Source organism: Leptinotarsa decemlineata, unplaced genomic scaffold, assembly GCF_025532065.1.
Source record: "Leptinotarsa decemlineata unplaced genomic scaffold, Ldec_3_MD MMD2_tig00026336_RagTag_RagTag, whole genome shotgun sequence".
Lineage (NCBI taxonomy): Eukaryota > Metazoa > Arthropoda > Insecta > Coleoptera > Chrysomelidae > Leptinotarsa > Leptinotarsa decemlineata.
In genome coordinates, this window is record NW_027412692.1 from 6,671,198 (window position 1) to 6,694,407 (window position 23,210).

The 23,210-nt window shown below is 35.4% G+C and overlaps 1 protein-coding gene across 28 annotated transcripts in view; it reads right to left on the reverse strand.

Annotated features, from left to right (window-relative positions):
• Positions 1-23,210, reverse strand: part of LOC111502284 (immunoglobulin superfamily member turtle) — a 278,977-nt gene that overhangs the window by 58,659 nt on the left and 197,108 nt on the right. For 23 of the 28 annotated variants that reach the window (XR_012467466.1, XR_012467464.1, XR_012467467.1 and 20 more), the window contains 8 exons: positions 20,546-20,730; positions 16,508-16,737; positions 14,959-15,101; positions 9,816-10,086; positions 4,847-5,055; positions 4,437-4,644; positions 4,106-4,252; positions 1,103-1,393 (listed from right to left, as the gene is read on the reverse strand). Coding sequence is in view for 23 of the 28 variants with exons in the window: in XM_074183329.1 (XP_074039430.1) it covers positions 1,103-1,393; positions 4,106-4,252; positions 4,437-4,644; positions 4,847-5,055; positions 9,816-10,086; positions 14,959-15,101; positions 16,508-16,737; positions 20,546-20,730 (1,684 nt within the window). In the remaining 5 variants the exon portion in view is untranslated. The remainder of the gene's footprint in view (positions 1-1,102; positions 1,394-4,105; positions 4,253-4,436; positions 4,645-4,846; positions 5,056-9,815; positions 10,087-14,958; positions 15,102-16,507; positions 16,738-20,545; positions 20,731-23,210) is intronic. The other 5 variants (XM_074183317.1, XM_074183321.1, XM_074183314.1 and 2 more) reach the window with 2 other exon arrangements.

Here is a 23,210-nt window from a genome sequence, read left to right on the forward strand (position 1 = left end):
CATTGAATTCGTCAGCAATTTATTAATTATTCTTTAACAACATTTTATATTTCTTTTTTCAACTCCGGCATCTGATATTTTTAAAAATTCCAGTATGTGGAACATAAGATTCCCAAATCATGACGAAAAATGTACTTACTGTGGAATATGACATAACTACAGTTGGTTCATTAGTTGTTGAAATAACTATTTGTGTGGTAAATTTCGTGTATTCTTTCGCCGACCCAACGATACAGTAAAATACGTACAAACCAAGTTCACTCTGTTTATATCCTCATAATCCCCATTTTCTTCTTCGAAAACTTATAAACTTTTAAAATAATGGCGTTTGGTATAAAAAATTAACAAAATTCAAAACTTATCAGAGTGATATCTTGACTTATATCGAACCCTTTCTTGAAAAATAGTTAACATTTACCTCCAGGGAAAAAATAAATATTATAGTAGCTTGAAAATTTCCGAAATGAAAATTAATTGAATTTGCATCTGGCAACATTGTATTTTGAATTGTTTCTATGTAATTTCGGAATACTGCTTCATCGGACCGGAACCTGTCATTGGCATCACTTTAGGCCTGGACGGCAAAAAGATTTATGGACTTCTGGTAGAATCTTCCAGGATTGGCTCACTCCAAGGGGTTTATTCACCTTCGAAGCTTAATACCAGAGTTGTTGGACTATACTAGGGATAAACTACGATGTCTAACAGGCCTTCTATCATTTGAATCATCATATGCAGACTCGGTCTGTCGGAAGACAGTGTGTGTCGCCTCCGTTTGGAAAATGATGAAACAGCAGAGAACATACTTTGTTCCTGCCCCGCTGAGGACCGCGTCAGGTTTTCAGAGTTCGGCAGAGCCGTACTCTTACCATCTGACCTGAAAGACCACTCACCATACAAACTAATTTCACTTCCGATCTAAGGTAACCTAACCTACTTCACAAACTCATTGTGGAGATTAGGAATTTTCAGTAATGTACATATAAAAGATATCAACTCAATCTCAAATAATACAAGGGTGTTGCTTCTGAGAAGTGACGAAGCCTTGATAATCTATTGAAGCTAGTCATAATCTGAATCTGAATCAGTCATAAAAACTCACCTAGAGTCCTAACGGTAACGATCTTACTCATCATACCGTCTCCTAAGGCGTTTTTGCCGACCACCTGGAATTCGTAGGTCGTACCAGGAGCCAGTCTATTGATGGTAACCTGGGTACTTCCGGAAGGCGTGACTGGGATTGTCGACCAATCGGAGACACCGGCTTCGCGGTACCATATGGTGTAATCTTGCTTGTAGTCAGGACCTCCGCTGTAGCCAGGTAACCAGCTGAGAGTCACCGCGAATTCAGTAGAAGTCCCAGTGAGGTTATATGGGGCATGGGGTTGAGTGCCTGGATAAAAAAAAGAATGAAAGACACGAATTATTCGAAGTACAAGTGTTTTTTTTATTAATGAATACATTTGAATTGAACAATAATTTTTTCTTCAAACAAGTGATGAAAACACAGCATCTCCTACTCGAATTTGGCAGATCTGCTGAGCTATTTTGCTACAAATCTACAGAAGTGGCTCGAAAATAATAGCTTCTAGCAAAGCTACAAAATAGAACAATAATTTTCCTCATCATAGGGCAACAATTGATTGAAGATTTGTCAGACCTTTCTACGAGGAACTCCAGAAAGGTCAAACTCATACCAAGCGTGTACTAACTACTGAGTCACATAGATGTACCAACAAGGTTCTGCTCCTCAAAGAGCATTTTGCGGCGAACACATTCAAATATGTTAACGATTCGAAACATTTCAGAATTATATGAAAGGTTCTATGAGCATGAAATTTCAATAGAAAACCCAACCAGAGATAGCTAATTTCGTAAAGTAAAAAAAAAGGAAAACACTTGATACCACCCCATTCAATATTGATATAATTACCTATAATATAGCAGCTTTTGGAGGCTCAGGAGATAAAAGGTACATATTTTTTGGCATATTTGCATGGAAGATGTGGAGCAGAATCATCCTGTATGTGGTCATGTGGTTTCTACTTCGAAATGTTGATAAGTATACGACTAGATGCCTCTACCTGACCGTTCATCATTTTAATAGTTTTTACTAAATGATCGGACAGAACAAGTGTGCCTGGTTTTAGGGGAGTTTCAGATACCATAAAAAATTATTGTTGGTTCTCTTATTCATTGTTTAAATGTATTTTGAATCAGTTTTTCACGGATTTAGTTGTTTAATTCAACAAAACGCTGATAGCTGACAGCAGAAAATTCAATAGACATCGAATAAAATTGGTTTTCTGTCATTCTACACCTATTTTCGAACCAATCCTATTACAGATGAGGTCTGCGTTTTACCATGTGGAGTTGGAGAAAGGCTGAAAATAACCCTTTATGAGTCGAAGAATTTTGTGATGCTATCGAGATTACATACACTTGCGTATTTCATTCCCAGGAAAATTCTACCTCTTGGCTTTAACGCTTCGCATTTTCGCAGATGCAAACAATGAATTATTCGAAAAAAAAAAATCCGCCATCTCTGACTGAACTTCGACGAATCCTTTTTCGGTCATTGTTATAGTATATAAAGGACTCATTCACGAAGTCGTCCATTAAGTAAGTTCGATCCAATTGACGGTATTTAAATGGCAAGGGCGTCTCTTCATCCAGCACACTGTTGCCAGTGAATTGATATATTTTGCTTCATAGTACCAACATAGTGTCACAATCAATACACCAACGACTACTAGGACACAGGAATAGTAAAAATCAACCAAGAAGTCCACTCCCACTACTTTCATTCATACATTTACAAAGTTTTCGGTGACCTCGAAACGAAGTGTGGAGCCAATTTTGTTCTTTTACCATAGACGTGCGCTCATATAAAAACGAAATTAAAGATATTATAAAAGATTTTGTGGTAAGTTACTTATAACCAACTACAAAAACTAAAAACAACAATAACAACAGCGAATAAACTAAACACAATATCAATTTCCGACCGTTCATTATAACTAATCCAATGCTCGTGTACCGTCGAATCCTTTGATACTACAGCACTGAACGCGTTGGATGAGAATCTCATCCTAAGAGCGGTTGAAGGTCAACGGCAACTCGGGCGGATCGCGTGGTAAAAGAACCTACTGTGACACGGGAATGAGTTACCCGGTTAGCTAGACTACAGCTTGCAGTGGCTGAACACGCTTTGAAAAATAAGCTTGACATTTCTAGTAGTAATTATATTTCCTGGTCTCATGGTTCCAACTTGATCCATTATCACGAGTTCAGAATTTCCCCCATAACATAAATTTCTTCCTGACATTTCGCTAGTGCGAGGTATCCCAAAATATCCGATGACGGGATATTACGGCTGTGTAAAGCGTATTTATGGTGTCTCGGGTTGTTAGGTGTGCTAATACCTGTTAGAAGCTGTTTTTTCATTAACCAGCGGTGGCCTCCCTCTCAAAAGTCGAAACTTATGCGAGCTAAGGATTAACGAGATCAAACCTTTTAACGTGGGATTCCTAACACGGGTTGGACGGAAGGAAGTGAAAATCGATCGTCCGACCCTGCAGTTCGAACCACCGGTTCGCACAGCGGTTGTTTAAGTGAGTCAAACAAACCACAAACGTCAACCCACTAGGCTACCGACCCACCTGTACCTGGATTAGGTAAATTTCGATAACATAAATCGACCCTTTTCTACCTGCCGTCATGCTGTTTGCTAGTGTATTATTATGCTATCATTATTCTGCTCAGCAGAATGAAAAATAATGTTCTTGAGTTGATGGTTTGATCACAACTAGGTTAGAAATTACAGACACCAACAACATTATGTCTGTGTGAATAAAATTTGTATTTATTATAATTTTAATTTGATGTGATGACATGTCACATTGAGAAATTTGAGTTTTTCTCTGATATCAATCTACCTAAATGTACTTTGAAGTTTCTCATGACTTTGTTAGCCAGTTATGAAAATTGAAATTGGGGTTAGACATCAACTGTTACATATTAACATAGATTAACTGTCAGTTTGGAATATTTTACCTGAAGAATTTCCCGAGCTGACACATACAATAGAAAAGTTGATTCTCACCTTCGACTACTAGCTGTGTTGCCGTGATAATCGTTGCTACTTCGTTGGTGGCAATGCACTGGTAGAAGCCGAAGTCGGATCGCCTAAGAGACTCTATTGTTATGTTCCCACCCAGTATTTTCACACGATTTTTTGGCAGGGGTGTTCCTGAAAAAAGTACCATACCGTAAGAACAAAAAACTCAAAGGCTGATTTCAAAAATAATAGTGAGTTAAAAGTAATATTGAGAGTTGTGTAGTGAACTGAAGCAGTTCGTCCAATGGCAAGTGTATCTCTTGGTGAGGAAGAACTACTTCAAATAGAATAAACGAAATAGAAAATGTCTTCTCACCATCCCTTCTTTGCCACTGAATTGAAGGTTTTTGGGTGCCTTCAGCTTCCTGAGCGTCGCAATGCATTTCGACAGTTTCCCCTACTTTCCGTTGGTACATTGCTTCAGGTTCGATGGTAAATACTGGGGGCTTCCTCACCAACACTTCCATCTGTCCAGAACTACCTTGAGTACCTTGTGCGTTATAAGGTGTGCAGGTATATCGACCCTGAAGAAAAAAATGTTAAATTATTTATATATTCTGCTTATCGGCCGATTCCATCAAACAGTTGAAGCACATCAATTGTTTCATGAATATTAAAATAGAAATGAAGGAATAACAGAATAAAATATAATTTCTAAATATTGATTCGAATGTTTCTACACTATATAATAATACAAAAATTATAAGTAGTGAAAGTTAAACTGACCTGGTGATTTTCGTTCACTCTGGTGAACAAAAGTGAGCCATTATTCATAATCACTATATCTTTGGTCTGGTAAGGCTCCAACAATCGCTTATCTTTAGTCCACGTGACATACTGTAGAGGGGGATTGGCTTTGATGTAGCACTGTACAACTCCAGCCAATCGGAAGGGAAGGTACTGTATAGTGGGAGTGAAAGTTACCTTGGCGGGATCTAGAAAAAATTATTGATGATTACAACTAACAAACTGCAACTACGAACTAATATATTGAGTTACTAGATATTCACTTTGGATGAAATCGAAAAACTATTTCGATTAGATGTACATAATAATTCATTCCAGGAGTTTCAAGTATCTGATTTTGTAGAACATGTTTCTTCTTCCATATTATTTCTCACTCATCACTGCTAAACCGGTGAAGCACACTTAGGACAAGCGCACACTACCGACTTTTAATTCAATTAAATTGCACACATATTGAAAATTATAAACCAATTAGTATCTACTGCAGACCAACTATGCGCTGTGGAGGAGTTAGCATGTGGGCCCACCACGTTTTGAAATGAAATCCATAGATGTATCGAAATTTTGTGTCGAACAACATTTTGAAATTTGTGCCGCTTCCTTTAAAACAAAGCGTGGCATAAATATTATTTTAAACTGTTATAAAGCTCCTAGTGGAGATGCTAATTTATTTTTAGATAAGATTTCTGAGATGTAAGACTATATGTACAAACCCAGAATCCATTTTATACTCCGCGGTGATTTTAACTTTGACATGAATACAAACGAAAACTTTAATTCATTGTGTACGGTTTTATCTCGTTTTAATTTAATTCCGTTAATAGGATGGCCTACCCAAGTAACGGATACGACATCAACAATAATCGATCAGATTTTTATAAATTTTTCTAATGATGCTACTTGCTGTGTTTTAGACAACAATATTTCTGATCATAGAATAGCACTTTTAGAGCTGGATACTTTGAATAAGGATAAAGTCAGTCACGTCAAAAGTGAAATAAAGAGAAACTTCAATGAAAGTAACAGCATAAATTTTGAAAACTCCTTGAGTTATGAACAGTGGGAAAATGTTTACAGAATTGCAGATTTTAATGAAGCTTTCAACTATTTTTATGAAATTTTACTCAACCATTTTAATTCAAATTTTCCTGAAAAAAGATTTTATTTCAACGACAATAATAAGAGATGGGTAGTTGATTCAATCATACAATCTGGTACATCATTGAGAGACTTGTTTACTTTAAAAAATACATATTCAACTTTTTTACCAGTCTATAAAGAGGCAAAGAGAAAACACCATGCCTAAATTGAAGAAAAAAAGAAAAAAATATTACGAAGATAAGATATATAAAGCCCCTAATAAGAGCCGTGCCTCATGGAATGTGGTATCTGAATTAACAAATAAACACAGAACATACAATGACATAAATATTAGGTTGGATGACCAGCTGATAGAAGACCCAGAAACTATCTCTTCCTTGTTTAATACTTTTTTTATCAACACTCTTACTAAGTGAATCAAATACGCTCTACAAACAGTGAATTTGAAAAATTAGTAGATTTCAATCCTCACACGATGTATTTGATTCCATAAACAGGTGACGAATTGTTTATACTATTAAATAACAAACTAAAAAATAAAAAATTATCAGGTCCAGATGAAATACCTATGTTCATATTAAAAAGAGTTCTTCCTGTAATTATTGCGTCTTTGACACATTTGATTAATATGTCATTTACAGTAGGTGTTCTTCCAAAACATTTAAAAACTGGAAAAATTATACCCATTTTCAAAAAAAAGGATCCAACATTAATGGAAAATTATCGCCCTACTACAGTTCCCTTTGTATTGTCTAAAGTTTTTGAATACGCTTTTCTTGCACGCCTCTGTTCATTTTTAAATAAACATTTCATATTAAGTCAAATGCAACATGGATTTCGTTCCGAAAAATCAATTAATACAGCAATGTTTTCATTATAAAAAAAAATAAGAGGGGTTCTCCCAGTTGGCTGACATCATTTCTGGAAAATAGAAAACAATATGTGTCAGTTCAAGTTGAGAGGGAAAATGAAATCTATAGAGTCAATTCTGAATATTTGAATCTAAGTATGGGAGTGCCACAGGGTTCAATAAAGGGTCCTTTACTGTTTGTACTCTATGTAAATAACATTGAATCAGTAGTTACCGAAGGTCATTATACCGCTAATGCAGATGACTTTTCGCTAGTTATATCTGCACCAGATACAAAAGAATTTCAAAACAATTGTGCGAGAATAGTAAGGCGGATATCAAATTATTTCAATAACAACGATTTATTTTTCAATGCAGACAAAACAGATGTTATTCGTATTCACAACTGGCAAAACAGAGTGGAAAACGTACATTTCATGGTAAACAATGTGACCCTAACAAATACTGATCACAATGTAAGATTCTTGGGAATCATTTTAGATGAGTTCCTCAATTGGAAAGGCCACTGTCAACAATTAATATCAAAACTTAATTCATTGTAGTGTCTTTTCATCAATTTACGAACAATTTTAACAAAGAGTCAGCTGCTGAATATATATTATGCTCAAGTAGAATCAAGACCTAGGTATGGTATCTGTTTCTGGGGTAGTTTCACCACAGCAGGAAATGTTTTTATATCAGAAAAGCGAATTCTGAGGTGCATAGCAAATTTTTCTAATAGAGAATCATGCAAGACACTTTTTAATGAGTACGGCGTTTTAACGTTTTAACTTTAACAACATGATACTAGAACCATAAACCATTTTCATTTGCCATTAGCTAGATTCAAAGTAACATCATGTAGACCAGAATACATAGATCCAAAGATATATATTCACCTTCCAGATTATTAAAAAGCCTTGAATAGTTTTTCTCTGTTCAAAAAATATTTATCAGAAAAAGGTTTTTATGCCTTGCGGGAATTCTTTGAATAATGCATAGTCTCTCTTCCTCTTTCCTTTTTTTTTCAATTTGTATTGTATTGACACTTCCTACACAATTTTATTGTCCTACTGGAAATAAAGAATTATTATTATTATTATTAATCGGCCGATAGTTTAGTTGGATACTTATTAGTATAGAATCGTAATGTGAGTCCGCACATCTAAGCGATTCCAGTCGGCCGACTGAATAATCAGAAACAAGTTGGATAGGCTACCCAATTCTGATTCAATTACAAATTTGGACAACTATCGGCCGAATTCTAATCAGACTGTTTGTTTATGAGAGTGCGCAGACTCACCAACTAAACAGTCGGTGCCTGCAGACTCCCCACTCTACATTCCATTATTGATATCTGATATAAAATACTATCTAGTACCTACTTTATCTTTGAATATATTTCCGTTTTCATTACATATTATTTTTTCATAATTATGTCGAATATTGCCGAATGTTCAGTTGAAAATTCAATTGCGGAAGTTGCGACCTGCATTATAAAATGAAGCATTAAAAGAATATTTCGATGTTAATATAATGGCTTTCCTCGATAACATTCTTCAATACTTTCGATACAACGCGTTAATATATTATATACATCAACAACTCTTCAGACTTTTCAGTTGGTGGTCTGCGCACCCGCACCGAACCGAACAGTTTTGTTTGAGTAGTGTGCTCTCACCCAGCCCAACCAGACTAAACTATCGCTTGATAAAAAGTCTGTAATGTGCGCTTGCCCTTAGTCCAGTCATCACCCGAAGACGATTGTGGATAATAAGAATCGAAACGTCGGGAGGTGAATCTGTTAATTTTTTTACTTTATCTTATTATATATTTATATTCGCTTCATTCGCTATTTGCTCATTTTGATTTTTTAATTATTTTCACTCCGTGGTAATTTTCATCTTTTCTCTTGATTATTTCATTTCATTTATTTTATTGTAATCATTTCATCTTTTATTACTTATAGTAAACACACGGGTGAAAAGTCCCGGGTCTAAGAGAAAAAACGCGTTTTTTTTTGTTCAAAATTGGCTTTATTCATCAACGTAATTTCATGAAGAACCACACAATCATGTCAATATCACTTTTGTAGAACGAGTTATCTTTTGACTCAAAATAGGCCTCACAGTTTCAGCAATACTCTCTTCATTCGATGTGATCCAAATCTGGTGAATACGGTGGATGTGGGAGCAGTTCGCAGTTCATGTAGTTGCCATTGTTTTGATTGACTTGTGACACGATGCGTTGTCTTGACATTTTTTTGCTCTATGCGGTCGTTTCTTTGCAATTTTGGCCTTCAAGCGCTCCAATAACGCTATATAATATTCACTGTTGGGGTTATTTTCCTTCTCAAGATAGTCGATGAATATCACACCACGCATAACCCAAAATAAGGAGGCCATAACGTTTCTAGCCGATGTTGTGCTTTCAGGCGCTTTGGACGAGGTTCACCAGTTGCTCTCCCCTCAAATGATAATTGTTTTGATTTCTGAATGACGGGATGGATCCATGTTTCATCCATTGTCACATATCGATGCAAAAATTTTGGTTTGTCATGTTCAAACGTGGCCAAATACTGCTCAGAATCATCAAGACGTTCTTGTTCTTGCTCAGCAGTGTAGTGTAGTATATATAATTAATATTTTAGCTATTCATTGTAATTTTATATGTCCTTTCATAGTTTACGAATCATATCAGTTAATAGAAGCCAAACTTGTAAAATTCACTATGAAACAATATTAAACACTTCCAAACAAATCTTTAGGACATAATTTTTTTTCTCAAAGCGGTCCAACGTCTTCAAATATTGGCATGTTATTGAGAAACACCCTGTATAATATTTTAGTTAAAGTTTGTGATACATTATTATAACTTCTTTCCAGTCCCTGAGCTACTACTCTGCCGTTAATAAATTGTTCTTTCAAACTTCCGCTTCATATCTGCTTAAAAAATGAGGAAACGAAAGATTCAATTCGAAAATGAATTTCCACTCACATTCTACGTTGAGATAAGCCCAAGCGGATTGCGGCTCGCCGATGCCGTTGCTCACTTCGCACAGATATTGTCCGGAATCGTCGGAGCTGACCGGATTTATGACTAATGATCCGTCCCGCCTGATGGTGACCCTCGTTTCGAGAGACGCCAGCTCCTTGACTGGCGCGCCCTCTCGGAACCATTTCACCGTTACGTTGCCGGGCTGCGCTTTAGCCTCGCAGTTGAACTGGACTTTTTCACCTTCCAGCTTGGTTTGGTTGGTGGGAGGTACCTGAAACAAGAAGACTTAGAATATAATATTCATTTGACTATTTGACCGGTGTAACCGACCGACATGAAATATAGCCCTATAAGGCTAGCATGGCGAATCCAGCAAAATTGCAAAAAATACATCAATTTTTAGCTAAGTAGTTGCCAAAACAACGATTTTAACGTTTGTTTGAAGGTGATTGACAATGTTTCATGATGAATTTCACTAGTTCGGACTTCCATTGTCTACTATATAAAAAACCAAACGCAGACTGCGATTCCAAGAATTGCATTAACCGGATACCCTGTGAGAGCGGAAAATCCTATATTGGTGAAACTAAGAGGCCGTTGAATGTTCGCATTGCCGAGCACAAGAAACACACACAGCGAGGGGAAACCAGCAAATCAGGAATAGCAGACCATGTTTGGACCCATCAACACAACATCGAGTGGTCCCAAGCTGAGATCTTGCACAGAGAGGAACATTGGTTTAGGAGAAAATTCAAGGAAGCCGCATACATGTTGTCCAACAACGTATTCAGCCAAGCCATTGTAGAAATACGCAACATATGGAAACCCATCATCAAGCGAAAAATGGCCAACTCCCGCCAAAACGGTCATCTCCCACGGAACCAGTGAAGCGGAAAATGGAAAGCGGGGATAAGTGAAAGTACTCGAACGACCTATAAATAGTCATCTCTCGGAGGAATCAGTCCAGTCATCACCCGAAGACGATTGTAGATACTAAAAATCGAAACGTCGTGAAATAACGTGACTTGGAATCGCTCCACTTTTTATTTTTATTTTCTTTCTATTTTTACTTGTATTTTATTTCACTATTATTTCATTTCAGGTTTATTTTGGTTGATATAATTCTTATTTTCAGTTATTCATTTTTAATTCTTCTTTTTTAGTTGATTCAGGGATTTCAAATCATTTTATATAGTAGACAATGGAAGTCCGAACTAGTGAAATTCAACAACGATTTTGTTGCTCGTGTCGATCCCTAGAAATCGCAAATAATGCTATTGTGATATAAAGGTAGCAAGGTAACTCAATAAATTATATACTTTTCTTTTGATCTTTACAGAAGATTTAGTTGCTAAACCTTGGATACAGCGAAATTTTTTTTTATAATTTTTTTTCTGATCTTGCTATCTTGAAACTGGTTTTTCCTTAGAATAAAAAGTGTTTTAAATTTGTTGCTCACTAGGAGTATACTCAAATACACCTTGAGTATAAGCAACAAAATAGTTGAAACCGACTGGACGATTTTTATTTTTTTTTTCATTTTCCTCGTTCTTGCTATCTTGAAACTGGTTTTCCTGGGAAGGAAAAGTGTTGTAAATTTGTTGTTCATCAGGAGGATACTCAAATACGCTCCGAGAATCAGCAACAAAATAGTTGGTCTTGATCGGCTGATTTTTAATATTTTTTTATATTCTCCTTGTTCTTGCTATCTTGAAACTGTTTTTTCTGGAATACAGTGTTTTCTGAATTTGTTGCTTTCCAGGAGTATACTCAAATACACTTTGAGTATCAGCAACAAAATAGTTGAAACCGATCGGCCGATTCTCAAGTTTTTTTTTCATTTTCCTCGTTCAGCAAGAACTTGAAACTGGTTTTTCCTTGAATACAGAGTATTCTAAATTTGTTGCTCAACAGAAGAGTTCTCAAATACACTTGGAGAATCATAAACAAAATAGTCCGAATATTTTTTCTTTAATTTTCCTAATTTTGCTATCTTCGAACTGATTTTTTTTTTCGAATGAAAAGAGCTGTAAATTTTTTGCCAAATTGATAGTACTTAAAGATATACATGACAAACCAACAACAAAAGAAGTGGAACCGATGAGCTGATTTTTGCAATTTTGTTTCTTAATATTTCCTGCTTTCGTCATCTTGGAACTGACTTCCTCTTGAATTAAAGTATTTAGAAAGTAAATAATCCCTTGATTGATTATAATCTCTACCCCTGATTCGCCTATAAATCAAGAGACACGGAGTACATTACAAATACTCACGACTAATACAGTCAACTATTTTTGAATAGCCGAAACTACCTTAAAAGACGACGAGCTGACTAGCGTAACTTCCATCAGAAAAAAATCAGAGTTAATCCCTGGTCACGCCTAAAGAAGTTTAACTTTGAATATTTTAAAAATCAGCCGATCGGTTTCAGTTATTTTGTTACTGATTATTCAGGTGTATTCAAGTATTCTCCTGGTAGGCGACAAATTTAGAACATCTTTAATTCTAGGGAAAACCAGTTTCATGATAGCAATTAAGAGGAAAATGAAAAAAAAAAAAATAAAATAAAAATCGGCCGATCGGTTTCAACTATTTTGTTGCTCATCCTCCAGGGGTATTTGAATATTCTTCTAATGAGAAACAAGTCAAGAATACTTTGTATTCCAGAAAAAACCGGTTTCAAGATAGCAAGAACAGAGAGAATTTAAGAAAATATTAAAAATCGGCCGATCAAGGCCAACTATTTTGTTGCTGTTTTTCAGAATGTATTTGAGTACCCTCCTGATAAGCAACACTTTTAAAACACTTTTCATTCCAAAGAAAACCAGTTTCAAGATAGCAAGAATGAGGAAAATGAAAAAAAAATAAATAAAAATCGGCCGATCGGTTTCAACTATTTTGTTGCTGATACTCAAGGTGTATTTGAGTATCCTCCTGGTGAGCAACAAATTCATAATACTCCATATTCCAGAAAATACCGGTTTCAAGATAGCAAGAACAGGGAGCAAGTCTACAAAAGTGCAGTCATCAAGGACCATATTAAGAACAAAACATTGACTGAAATATAAGACATATGAGTTTGAATTACTCTACGTATATGGTGTATGAATGATGAATGTTATGACCGATAGTTTTGTTTGTAATATTGTCTGTTCACTGATTCATGTTCATGATATCTTCATTTATTTTTCCTTTTCAACTGACATCACACACAAAACGTCTTAACTTAGTTTATTCTTTCAGTTTTTTTTTGTCATACACAAGCTCTATGAGCTTCAGTGGCTTGTCATGTTTATTTCTGCATTTCTTCTTGTTTATATGTATATGTATTCAGTCTTATGAAATAAACATTATCATAATTATTATTATTATCGTTTCTGGAGAAGTCACCTCATTTGGTCGACCACTGCGATGCTCGTCTTGGCAGCTGGTAAGGCCTCGTTTAAACTCTGCTACCCAATATTTTACTGTTGGAGCAGTAAAATATTGCAGACTTAACATTGGAAGACGAAGGAGCAGACTTAACGTTGCTAACACAACTACCGCAATCTCTAGGTCAGGCCGGGTTCTTCTGGGACCATCCAGGTATATCACAAGTGGGCTTGATCTAGACCTATAGAAAGGTTTCATATCACACGACAGTGGCCAACCAGTCTAGAGGTCTTAAGCATGGTGAGCTTGACGGTAGAAAACATTTCTTTAATTTTCTCAGTTTTTAGGTTAGTTCTCCTTATCTTCGCTTTTTATTTAAGATACTGGTGCTACCTATTTGCTTCCTGCGTAGTCCATTCACAAAGTTAGCAAAAACTACCATTTCAGGACTGCAGAATTATCAATCGATTTGATAGGTAGCGTTAGGGAATAGAGTAAGCCGATCGTTGGGTCGAGGCATTGTCTAAATAATAACAGTCAGTCAGACATAATGTAAAAAGTATTTCAAGTAATCCTGAGAACCATCTATCAGATCTTCGTGGAACATAGTGAAATACCTAACCGTGAAGTGGCGCCATCTCTACCAGATGGTCATCTCTACAGATATTCATCATCAAAAATAATGTCCAACTGAGTTGCCGATTGTTTAATTCACGTGCGCAAAAGAAGTCCATCACTTCGTTTACGGAGGAGTTGCCAAATTTTACGTATAAGAAATATAAAATATCTTGCTTTCGCCAAAGATTTGCAGTGGTAGTTGATGTTCAGGCATCGAATTTTGAAAAAGGAATGTGCTGTGGTCAGCAAAGCAAAACATTGGATTTGTTTTGTTGTTTCTGATAGATCGTTGATGTATAATATAAAAACGGTTGGAGATAATATGGATCCTTGTGGATCGATGGCTACTTGTAAGGAACGATAAAAGTTCAATTGGTAAACCCGCATACCAAACACTGTCAAAGGTTTTGGAGATATCGTGACTCCCCATGTCTCGATGGGATTGTTCCAAATGTCGGTAACTTATGTAGAAAGGTTGTGTGTTAGCTTTCGCTTCTGGATATCATACTGATGACCGCTCAAGATGATAAATAATTCTAAATACTGAACAATGTGCCAATTTATAACTTTCTACATGCTTTTTGATACAAGTCATAATAAAGCAACCGTTCCATAACTTTTTCTTGCCTTTTTGGGTAAAGGTCGCACTCGAGTAGTTTTTCAACCAGAATGATACACCCCATTTTTTATAAGTTGAAGATCCTACAGAACACTAGTACATTCTTCAGAACAATGACATAAGAACCAAGAACTTTGTTGATGTAGAGCTATTTCAATATTCGTCCTACTTGAGAAAGCTATTGTAAATCCAAAACAAGCTAATTTCACAATCATCAGGAATGTAATACTTTTCTCATCGCGCGTTTCACCAACTAAGTTGAAGTTTTCAGTACGTCAAATAGAGTGTTGCATTTAAGGTGCTTGGAAAGAAAAGAGCTTGTTCTGGATTTATTCTACGCTAGAGGTTCCAGTTATAAACTTTAAAGCAACAATCCTATAGTGGAGTGTATTAGTGAGTTGTGATATGGATTTTCATCATGTATCGACCAGAATCAGCTTATTGACCCTTTGGTTGAAAAAAGGACCCGGACGGCTGTTAGTGATCACTCTGACTGAACCTCTTTTGTATGATGGAATGAATCAGTGTACTCACCATTATCACAGCTCCTCCAGCAATGATGACTCTCGCGGTATGAGAGATCTGACCTTCACCATTTCGAGCAATGCAGGTATAATCACCAATATCTTCGTGCCTGATATTCGATATTCGTAATTCCGTTCCATCGTTGAAGACACCTATAAATCAAAGGAAAAAAGTGAAAGGTGATGCAAATAATATTTTCAACTCATGCAGTATGTAGGTAGACTTCATTTAAAAAATGTTTATATTCACATAATTAATTTTCCAAGATTTTTTTTTTTAAGTTTATTCATATTTGATATCACATGTAAACGTCCATGCTACGATTGTTGGTAGATATAAATTTTAGAGATCCAAATGTCAGCCTCAAACACACTCGTTTATGAGTAATAATCGGATATCTGTACTATAATAATCAGAACAGAACAGCTATTGTTGAGGTTTGGCGGGTAGAATTGGTTAAAGAATATGACAGAAATACCGAATGATTCATATAACAAATTGAGAGAAACGAATTATCTCACTGATTCTACCGATCCTGACTGAGATATATTGAAATTGGGAGTAGAAAAGGAAATAATAAAACCTGAAAAGTCTAAACTGTCAAATGTTTCCGTAAAGTTTATTCATGACATTTCATTTCACGAAGCCCCATTTTAACTCTTTCAACTAACATAGAAATGTAGAAGCCATGAAGGAATAGCAAGAATGTTCTGCCTTTTATCAAGTTTTATGAAGACAACTCTGACGTAAATATTCATCTGGATTTGTAGAAAATCAGAAAAAAAGCTATCATCAAGTACTTAATACTGTTGTATTATACAGGGTCTTCCAAACTTTCGTCTTTCGCCGTGACTTGGGTCTGTACCCATACAAAATTCAATTGACCCAGGAACTGAAGGTAAACAACTATAGACAACGACGTGTGTTCGCTAAATGAACTATGGAGCAGTTGGCAACTGACCTTAATTTTTATCGAAAAATCATCTTCAGCGATGAGGCCCATCATTATAGTGATTTTTACTTACTATCATCATGCTTGTTATATGTTTTTCATCGACCTTCTCTATTCATACCGAAGATGATGTGAATAAACAAGATCAAGTTTAATACTGACTTGTGCTGAATCGACATCCGGCGATACGCAGAACTTGAACGAAGACACAAAGGACCATTATTCTCTTTGTTTCATTTTTAGAATATATAATCATTTATTTTCCTATAAATACAGTCCCGCTGGCGAAATCAGTTAGTAACAAGTTTGTTACGTTTGTACTGTAGTGTTTCTCTTTTTTTAAATGAGTAATTTTTCAATAATTCATATTTCAGGAGTGAGATAGAACATGCGTATTTGAGTTATCAAGATATACAATTGAATCGTTATATGAACACAATTTTTTTATTACGCTCTCATTTTTGAGAAAATATAATACTTCGGGAGAAGAGGAAACTTCTCCAATATCATACTTGAACAGGCCGGAAACACTCACTATATGGACTTGAAAGAGGAATAGTAATTGATTTCCTTCGTTCAAAATTTTTCTATATTGTCATAACATACCAATCGTCGATGAAGCCTCAACGGGATTCGCATCCTTGTACCAGAGTATTTCAGGGGTGGGCGTCCCCTCCGCTTGACAATTGAGGATGATGGCGTCCCCCAGGTTGACGTAGATAACGTCTTCGGGTGTTACTACGAACCTGGGGGGAGCGTGCACGTCCAGGTGGAACCAGGTACCATTCTTGGGTTGATTTGGGGGACGATTGAGAAACACCACTTTGCACTCATACCTATAGAAAAAATCGAGAGTTATGTGTTGGTATTATTATAGCTTAGTGAAGAGAAAGTTGTTTTGAGTTGAAATAGTAAGATAGTGAAATATCGACACCTTCGCCATTTCACATTGTTTTTATAATTTTATCAAGAGTGATTTAATACACGAAAAATATTACAGACAGATGAGGTTACTGACCCAACAACCTAAACAATGGCAGTATGAAAATTTAAATCAACCAGAGTTTGCTCTTCCATTCAACAAGAAGAAATAGTTCAAATTATATTATTTTGAACACATACTATTCTAAAGGTTACTTTATATATACAGGGTGTTTCGTTACTATGGTACGAAACTTCAGAGGTTGATTCGTTGGGTCGTTTTAAGAAAAAAGTTCTTATGACCAGGAGTTGCTTCGTTTGGCGTCCAGTGGCGTCTCAGTAAACAACACAGCCAAAAATATTGCGAAAAAAAGAACGCCACTGAATTTTTTGTTGATTTTAATTTTTTTTTTGGTCAAGCAACTAAAATCACTTCTGAAAACTATCATGGACAACATAAAATAAAAATTAAGAGTAAATAATGAAATGCCCACCTTCTTCTGATAAAATACACGACTGCAATCGATTTGTCATTGACTGTCTGATTATCAAAAATACCTGAAGTATTCCCTATGACATTGCAATTGTCAATTACTCGATTCCTCAAGTAATTCACATCTAGCACAGGAGTTGTATAAACAAGAGCCTTCAGATGACCCCTTAAATGAAAATCTATAGGAATCACATCAGGACTGCGAGCTGACCAATTTTGAGGTTCTACACATCCATTCCAGCGATTAGGGTGTGTGATATCGAGATGCTGACGAGCAAGAATGAGCTGGAACCCCGTCGTGCATAAACTACATGTTGCCTCTTACAAGTACCGGCACTTCTTTTAACAAAATGGGTAAATGATCTCGCAAAAAAGTCCGATTAGGATCCACTTGTTGATCTTGCTGGCAAAAAATGGACCAATTAGGTAGTCACTTATTATTCCTACCCAAACGTTCAGCGAAAATTGTTGGTGAAAATAACCTTCTCTAATAACGTAGGGATTTTCGTCGACCCAAAAATGGTCATTGTGAAAGTTCATAATAGCATCTCATGAAAAATTTGCTTCGTTCGTAAATAAAATATTTGGTAGAAAATGATTATCGTGTGCCATCGTATGAATCAACCACCTGCAAAACATCAATCTTGGATGAAAATCCCGAGGCAGTACAGCTTGGACTCGCTGTATGTGATATGGGTATAGGAGGTTCCTTTTTAGAACTAACTGTCCATACGGTATTTGGACTTGAAGGTTGGGTCAATATTTCGAATTACGTTAGTTAGTGTGACCAATTGGATTATGAGGGACACTTTGTTTAAATGGGAGCTGAAATTATTCATTCAATTGGTTGAATTTTGAAATCTTTACTTCGTATTGCATTTGATTTTGGACTCTTTATTTCGTTTTGACGCGTTTTTGCTACAATTGTTATTTCTGTAGTTATCTGATACTTAAAATACACATTTATGATAGCCCAAACAGGTAAAATAAGCCAACACTTAACTATGCAATCACGAATAACAGTATATAAGACCAGTATACAACCACCATTCGAATATTGTCCTACTCTTCTATACACAATCAATTCAAATAAAATGAGAACACTACAGAAAATACAGAATCGCGCAATGAGGATTATTTTGATATGTGATACGAGTATCCCTATATCTTTGATGTTAAATATTCTAGAATGGTTATCTATATAAAGTAGGCTTACATATTTTACGATGATATATATTAACAAAATGAAACATAACTTTCTACCTTCATATTTTGATAATCAAATCCACCAGGATAATACTACAATTAGCAATAATTTCTATGTGAATAATCAAACAAAAGCGTTTAACACTAAAACATTCATTTTCAAAACATTTATTGAGTGTAACCTAAAAATGTAAAGTCTTCTACCAGTCTTATTATGTTTAAAAGGAATTTACTGAACTATTTGAGAGACCATCAAGATAATATTATTATGTATATTTTTGTATTTTCAATTATTGTAGGTTGTACTTGTATTAGTAGATTTGTTTTATTATTGTGTTTATATGTACATTAATGTTAACATCATTATCATTGCTGTATATTATTAGAATGTACCCTACTTGAATAAAGCATTTCATTTCATTTCAACCTCAATACAATCATAATGAAATAGGTATAATAATAATAACAATCGTCTTTATTGTTTCCCAGCTGTATAGTTACATACAAATATTTAAATAAATTACAGAGCTACTTGCTGACACAACAAAAGGCGAAGTTCAACTCAGCACAAGTGCTACTGAGTTGTTCTTCAAATATCAATACTAAGAACTAGGACAAACAAAAGCTTGAAAGATATCGGTCAGAATTAAATAAAAACATATTGAACTCTTCGGGCCGAAAAACCAAGAATGACATTTTCACGAATTTCGACCGATCTTTCATCTCCTTATATAGGAGAATTAAAACACTTTGTTGTTCACTACCATAGTGGTTCATACTACCAAATATAGATGTCGCCAATTCCGTGTGATTTGCCGCTGTGAAATTATAAGGATCGTTCGTCTATCATAATAAAAAAAACCAGGGGTGTTTCAGAAGTTTCCGACCTAACAAAGGTACAAGACATTATTCCAGATGTTTTATTTTTATTTTTCAACACAGTCTCACGAAAATCTCTGTCCTCCGATCGCAATATTCAGATGAGGAAACGAAAAAAAGTCGCTTGGGGCTGGATCTGGTGAATAAGGGGGATAGTCGAACAGTTCAAACTGTAATTCGTGGATTTTTTCCATGGCAACCGCTGAGGTGTGAGACGGAGTTTCTGCCTATAACTTGTCAAAAAATAATGCAAAGTATTGAAGATAATCCATTAAAACAACTCCACGACTATCCAAAAAAAAGTCGCCATCCCTTTTCCCAGCCGAAAAAATGGTTTTTGATTTTTTTTGAAGCCGGTTCCCCCTCTGCAATCCATTGCTTGGACTGAATTTTTGTTTCAGGCGCATAATGGTGTATCCAAATTTCATCTACGGTGATTATTCGGTGCGAAAACTCGGATTCATTGCGTCTAAACTGCGCCAACACAGAGTTGGAAATGTTCATTCGATCTTATTTTTGGCCTAACGTGAGCAAACGCGGCACCCAATGCGTGGACAGCTATCTTTTGATTAAATGTTGATTTAATATGTGACAAAAACGTTCTTTTGACATGTGCATAACCTCTGCTATCTCGCTCACTTTAATTCGGCGGTCGTCCAGCACCATTTGATGAACTTTGGCGATGTTTTCGTCGATAGTTGCAGTTTTCGAACGTCGCAAACGTCCATCGTCTCTCAAGCTCTCGAGATAACGTTCAAATTCAGCTGCTCAAAATTTCACTGTGATGAATAATGGTGCAGAGTCTCCATACACGGTATCCAACTCATCTCTGATTTGCGTAGGCATATTGTCTTTCAAAAACAAATATTGAATGACAGCTCGATACTCGATTCTGCCCATTTTCATAAAAACGCTCAGAGCAAGTCACTCAAACGACTGTTACATAACAACTGCGCGTCCAAAATGGCTGAAACTTTAGTGAGTAACTGTCAACAGATTAGCAACTAAATTCATTAGCTTTTGTTTGCGAGTGCTGCCATCTTCATGTTGAGGTCGGAAACTTTTTAAACCATCCTCGTAAATATAGCACAAAAACAACCACTTCAACTCAAAACTCTTCAAATCTGAATAAATTATCGACTTACCATCCTTGGTCCGATTCTTTGATGTTGGTAAGGTTGAGCGAGGCTGCGCCGTAAGGGGAGTCCGGCGATACCCTCGACACTCTTCCCTCGTACCCCTCCCCGCTGTGGGTCGGATAACTTTCATACCAGATATAAATGGGTATGTCCTGTCCCTTTAAAAAGTACTCAATCAAGGCGCTGCCTTTCTATCAGTGAACAAAACAAAAAAATGACTTTAATTCTTCATAGATGAAACTTTTCGTAAAGTAGAAGTTTCAGGTTCCCGAAAGGAATTTGATTCAAGAGACTTTTATCGAGTATGGAATTTCCAACCGGGAGAAAGCATGTATATACGCCATACCACAATTCAAAAGTTCATATTGAACAATAATTCGCTATTGATCAAGTCGAATGGGAGTCATACTGAGGTTATGAATTATTACGATAATATTGTTCATTACAAACTTCAAAAACTCTCATTCGGTATAGATTTGAGAACAATTAATTATTTTTCAAAAATCTAATAGTTGGTAACAACTGGAAAGTTAAAACTGTTAGTAAATACTTGTAAAGTTCTCTAAATACGGAAAATCTAGCGATATAACTTATCCATTGGCCACGAGTCAAAAACATTTCAAAATAATTACTCCAGAAATTGATTCGAATAAATCAGGTCGATATATGATGTAAGGCATTTTGAAAAATCATGGTTTTTCGAATTATAATTTCAACTTGTTCATTTGCTGTTTCAATCTTACACATAAAATTTAGTTTCAATTTAACAAGATTTTCTGTCAAAACAAGGTGAAGATAAAATTATCGTTGCCTGGCTTTTTGCAACAATGAATTTTCATTAAAAATTATTGTTTATGATGTGTTCTTATCTACCCTGCACAACCCTATTTTTGTTTCATAAGACCGATATCTCTTACTGACTATTCCAGAGAATTACAGGATCTTATTTTGTTTATAATTACTTTCACGGTTAGCCTTCAAAAATAAAAAATATATACCAGATTTGTTTAGGTTAACATTGTACCCATGGAGGTTTCTTATTATTTCTTATAGCCCCCTCCACTTTCATCGCTACTTCGTTTGTATGGGAGGACAATAAAAACGAGTGGATATGATTACTCAGAGAAGGAGTGAAACCAAACAACAACATAGATACTAATTGTGAAAATGAATGCCAATCAGTTCATCGAAAAGTTTTGCAAGGCAGACTAAGTGTATCTTTTGTAGAGCACACATAACTGAAACCCTCTGGTCTTTGTTAATTCTTTATTTTAGAGAACCCCAATCTTCAATATACATACTAATAGAATACCATCGAAATAAGTGTGAAGATTTCTGTTACGATATGGGGTTACAAGTCAGTTTAGAAGCCTGAAGATGAAAATTTTTCGAGAAAATATTTTTTCGTTTTAATTAAATGCCATCTATATTATTAATTTCTTAAGAAATTTCAACCAATTCCATGTTTTTGTATGACAAAAATTTATTTCATCATTCTGGATATTTGAGATTTTATTTTGTTTCATTAAGATAGATACCAATTTTCTATAAATATATTTTTTTTCAAAATATGTAGTGAGTGGTCTTTTTTATTGAAACATCTTCCAGATGGTGCTCAAGAAGTAATATTATCAGAAAGAACTTGCCATAAAATGTGTAAAACAAAACAAATGTTTTTTTGATCATGTTTTTTTCAGTAATTCGCATTTTGTGGCAAATATTTTCATAGTAATGTTAATTTTTTTCACACCATGAAAGTAGATAACTCAACTGAAAAAAATCACATTTAAAATAATTGTTTTCAGTACATGGAAGTACATTTTAGACTGAAAGAATTAGAATTGATATAAAACGTTACGATAATAATGATATTGATAACACAAAAAGGCTAGTTTTCAAAACATAACCAGTTTTTTCTATTATTCTTGTGAAACTTCAGGTTATGTTGAAAAGGGTTTCACATTGAAGTTGTAGATCTCTATATTTTGTACAATTTTCGTATCCAACTAGACACCCTGTCTAGTTTTAATGAAACCATAAAAATGTATCCAATTTCATCTTCCGTATCTTTGATCGACTTTGATTAATAATTTTATCTTATTTAATATTTTCTAACGATTTTTGTGCCGTTATTGATTTTTTCTCTTCCTCCTTCTGTACCGTTTATCGAAAATTGAAACAATACGTTTAGATAAAATGCAATATGGCAAAATCAAGCTTGTGCTTGATCTTATTGATTGAATTCGATAAAAGTTTTCCACTCAATTGGATTTCTGTTCATTCTGTTTTGTTTCAAGCGTGCCGGACCACTGTTGATAACGATAACATCTGGATGACAATGTATTTCATATTGAAACAACAGAATTCTGCGGATCTGACTTGAGTTTTCTATATTGAAAATCACTCTTTGGAGTATTGTTTTCATGTATGGAGATCTGCCCCCAAAAATACCCTGAAGTTGCTGGATTCTATCCAAAAAAGAGCCATCCGCCTGATTTGAGACGTGAATATCACGTGCAACCTTGATAGTCTGGAACATCAAAGGAAGGTTGGTGATTTTTCTCTCTTCAACAGATAATTTCCCGGAAAATGTTCAAGTGACTTGGCACATTTGATTCCACCAATAGAGGTACATATCAGAAATACGCGAAGGTCTGTGGCTGCTCAATGT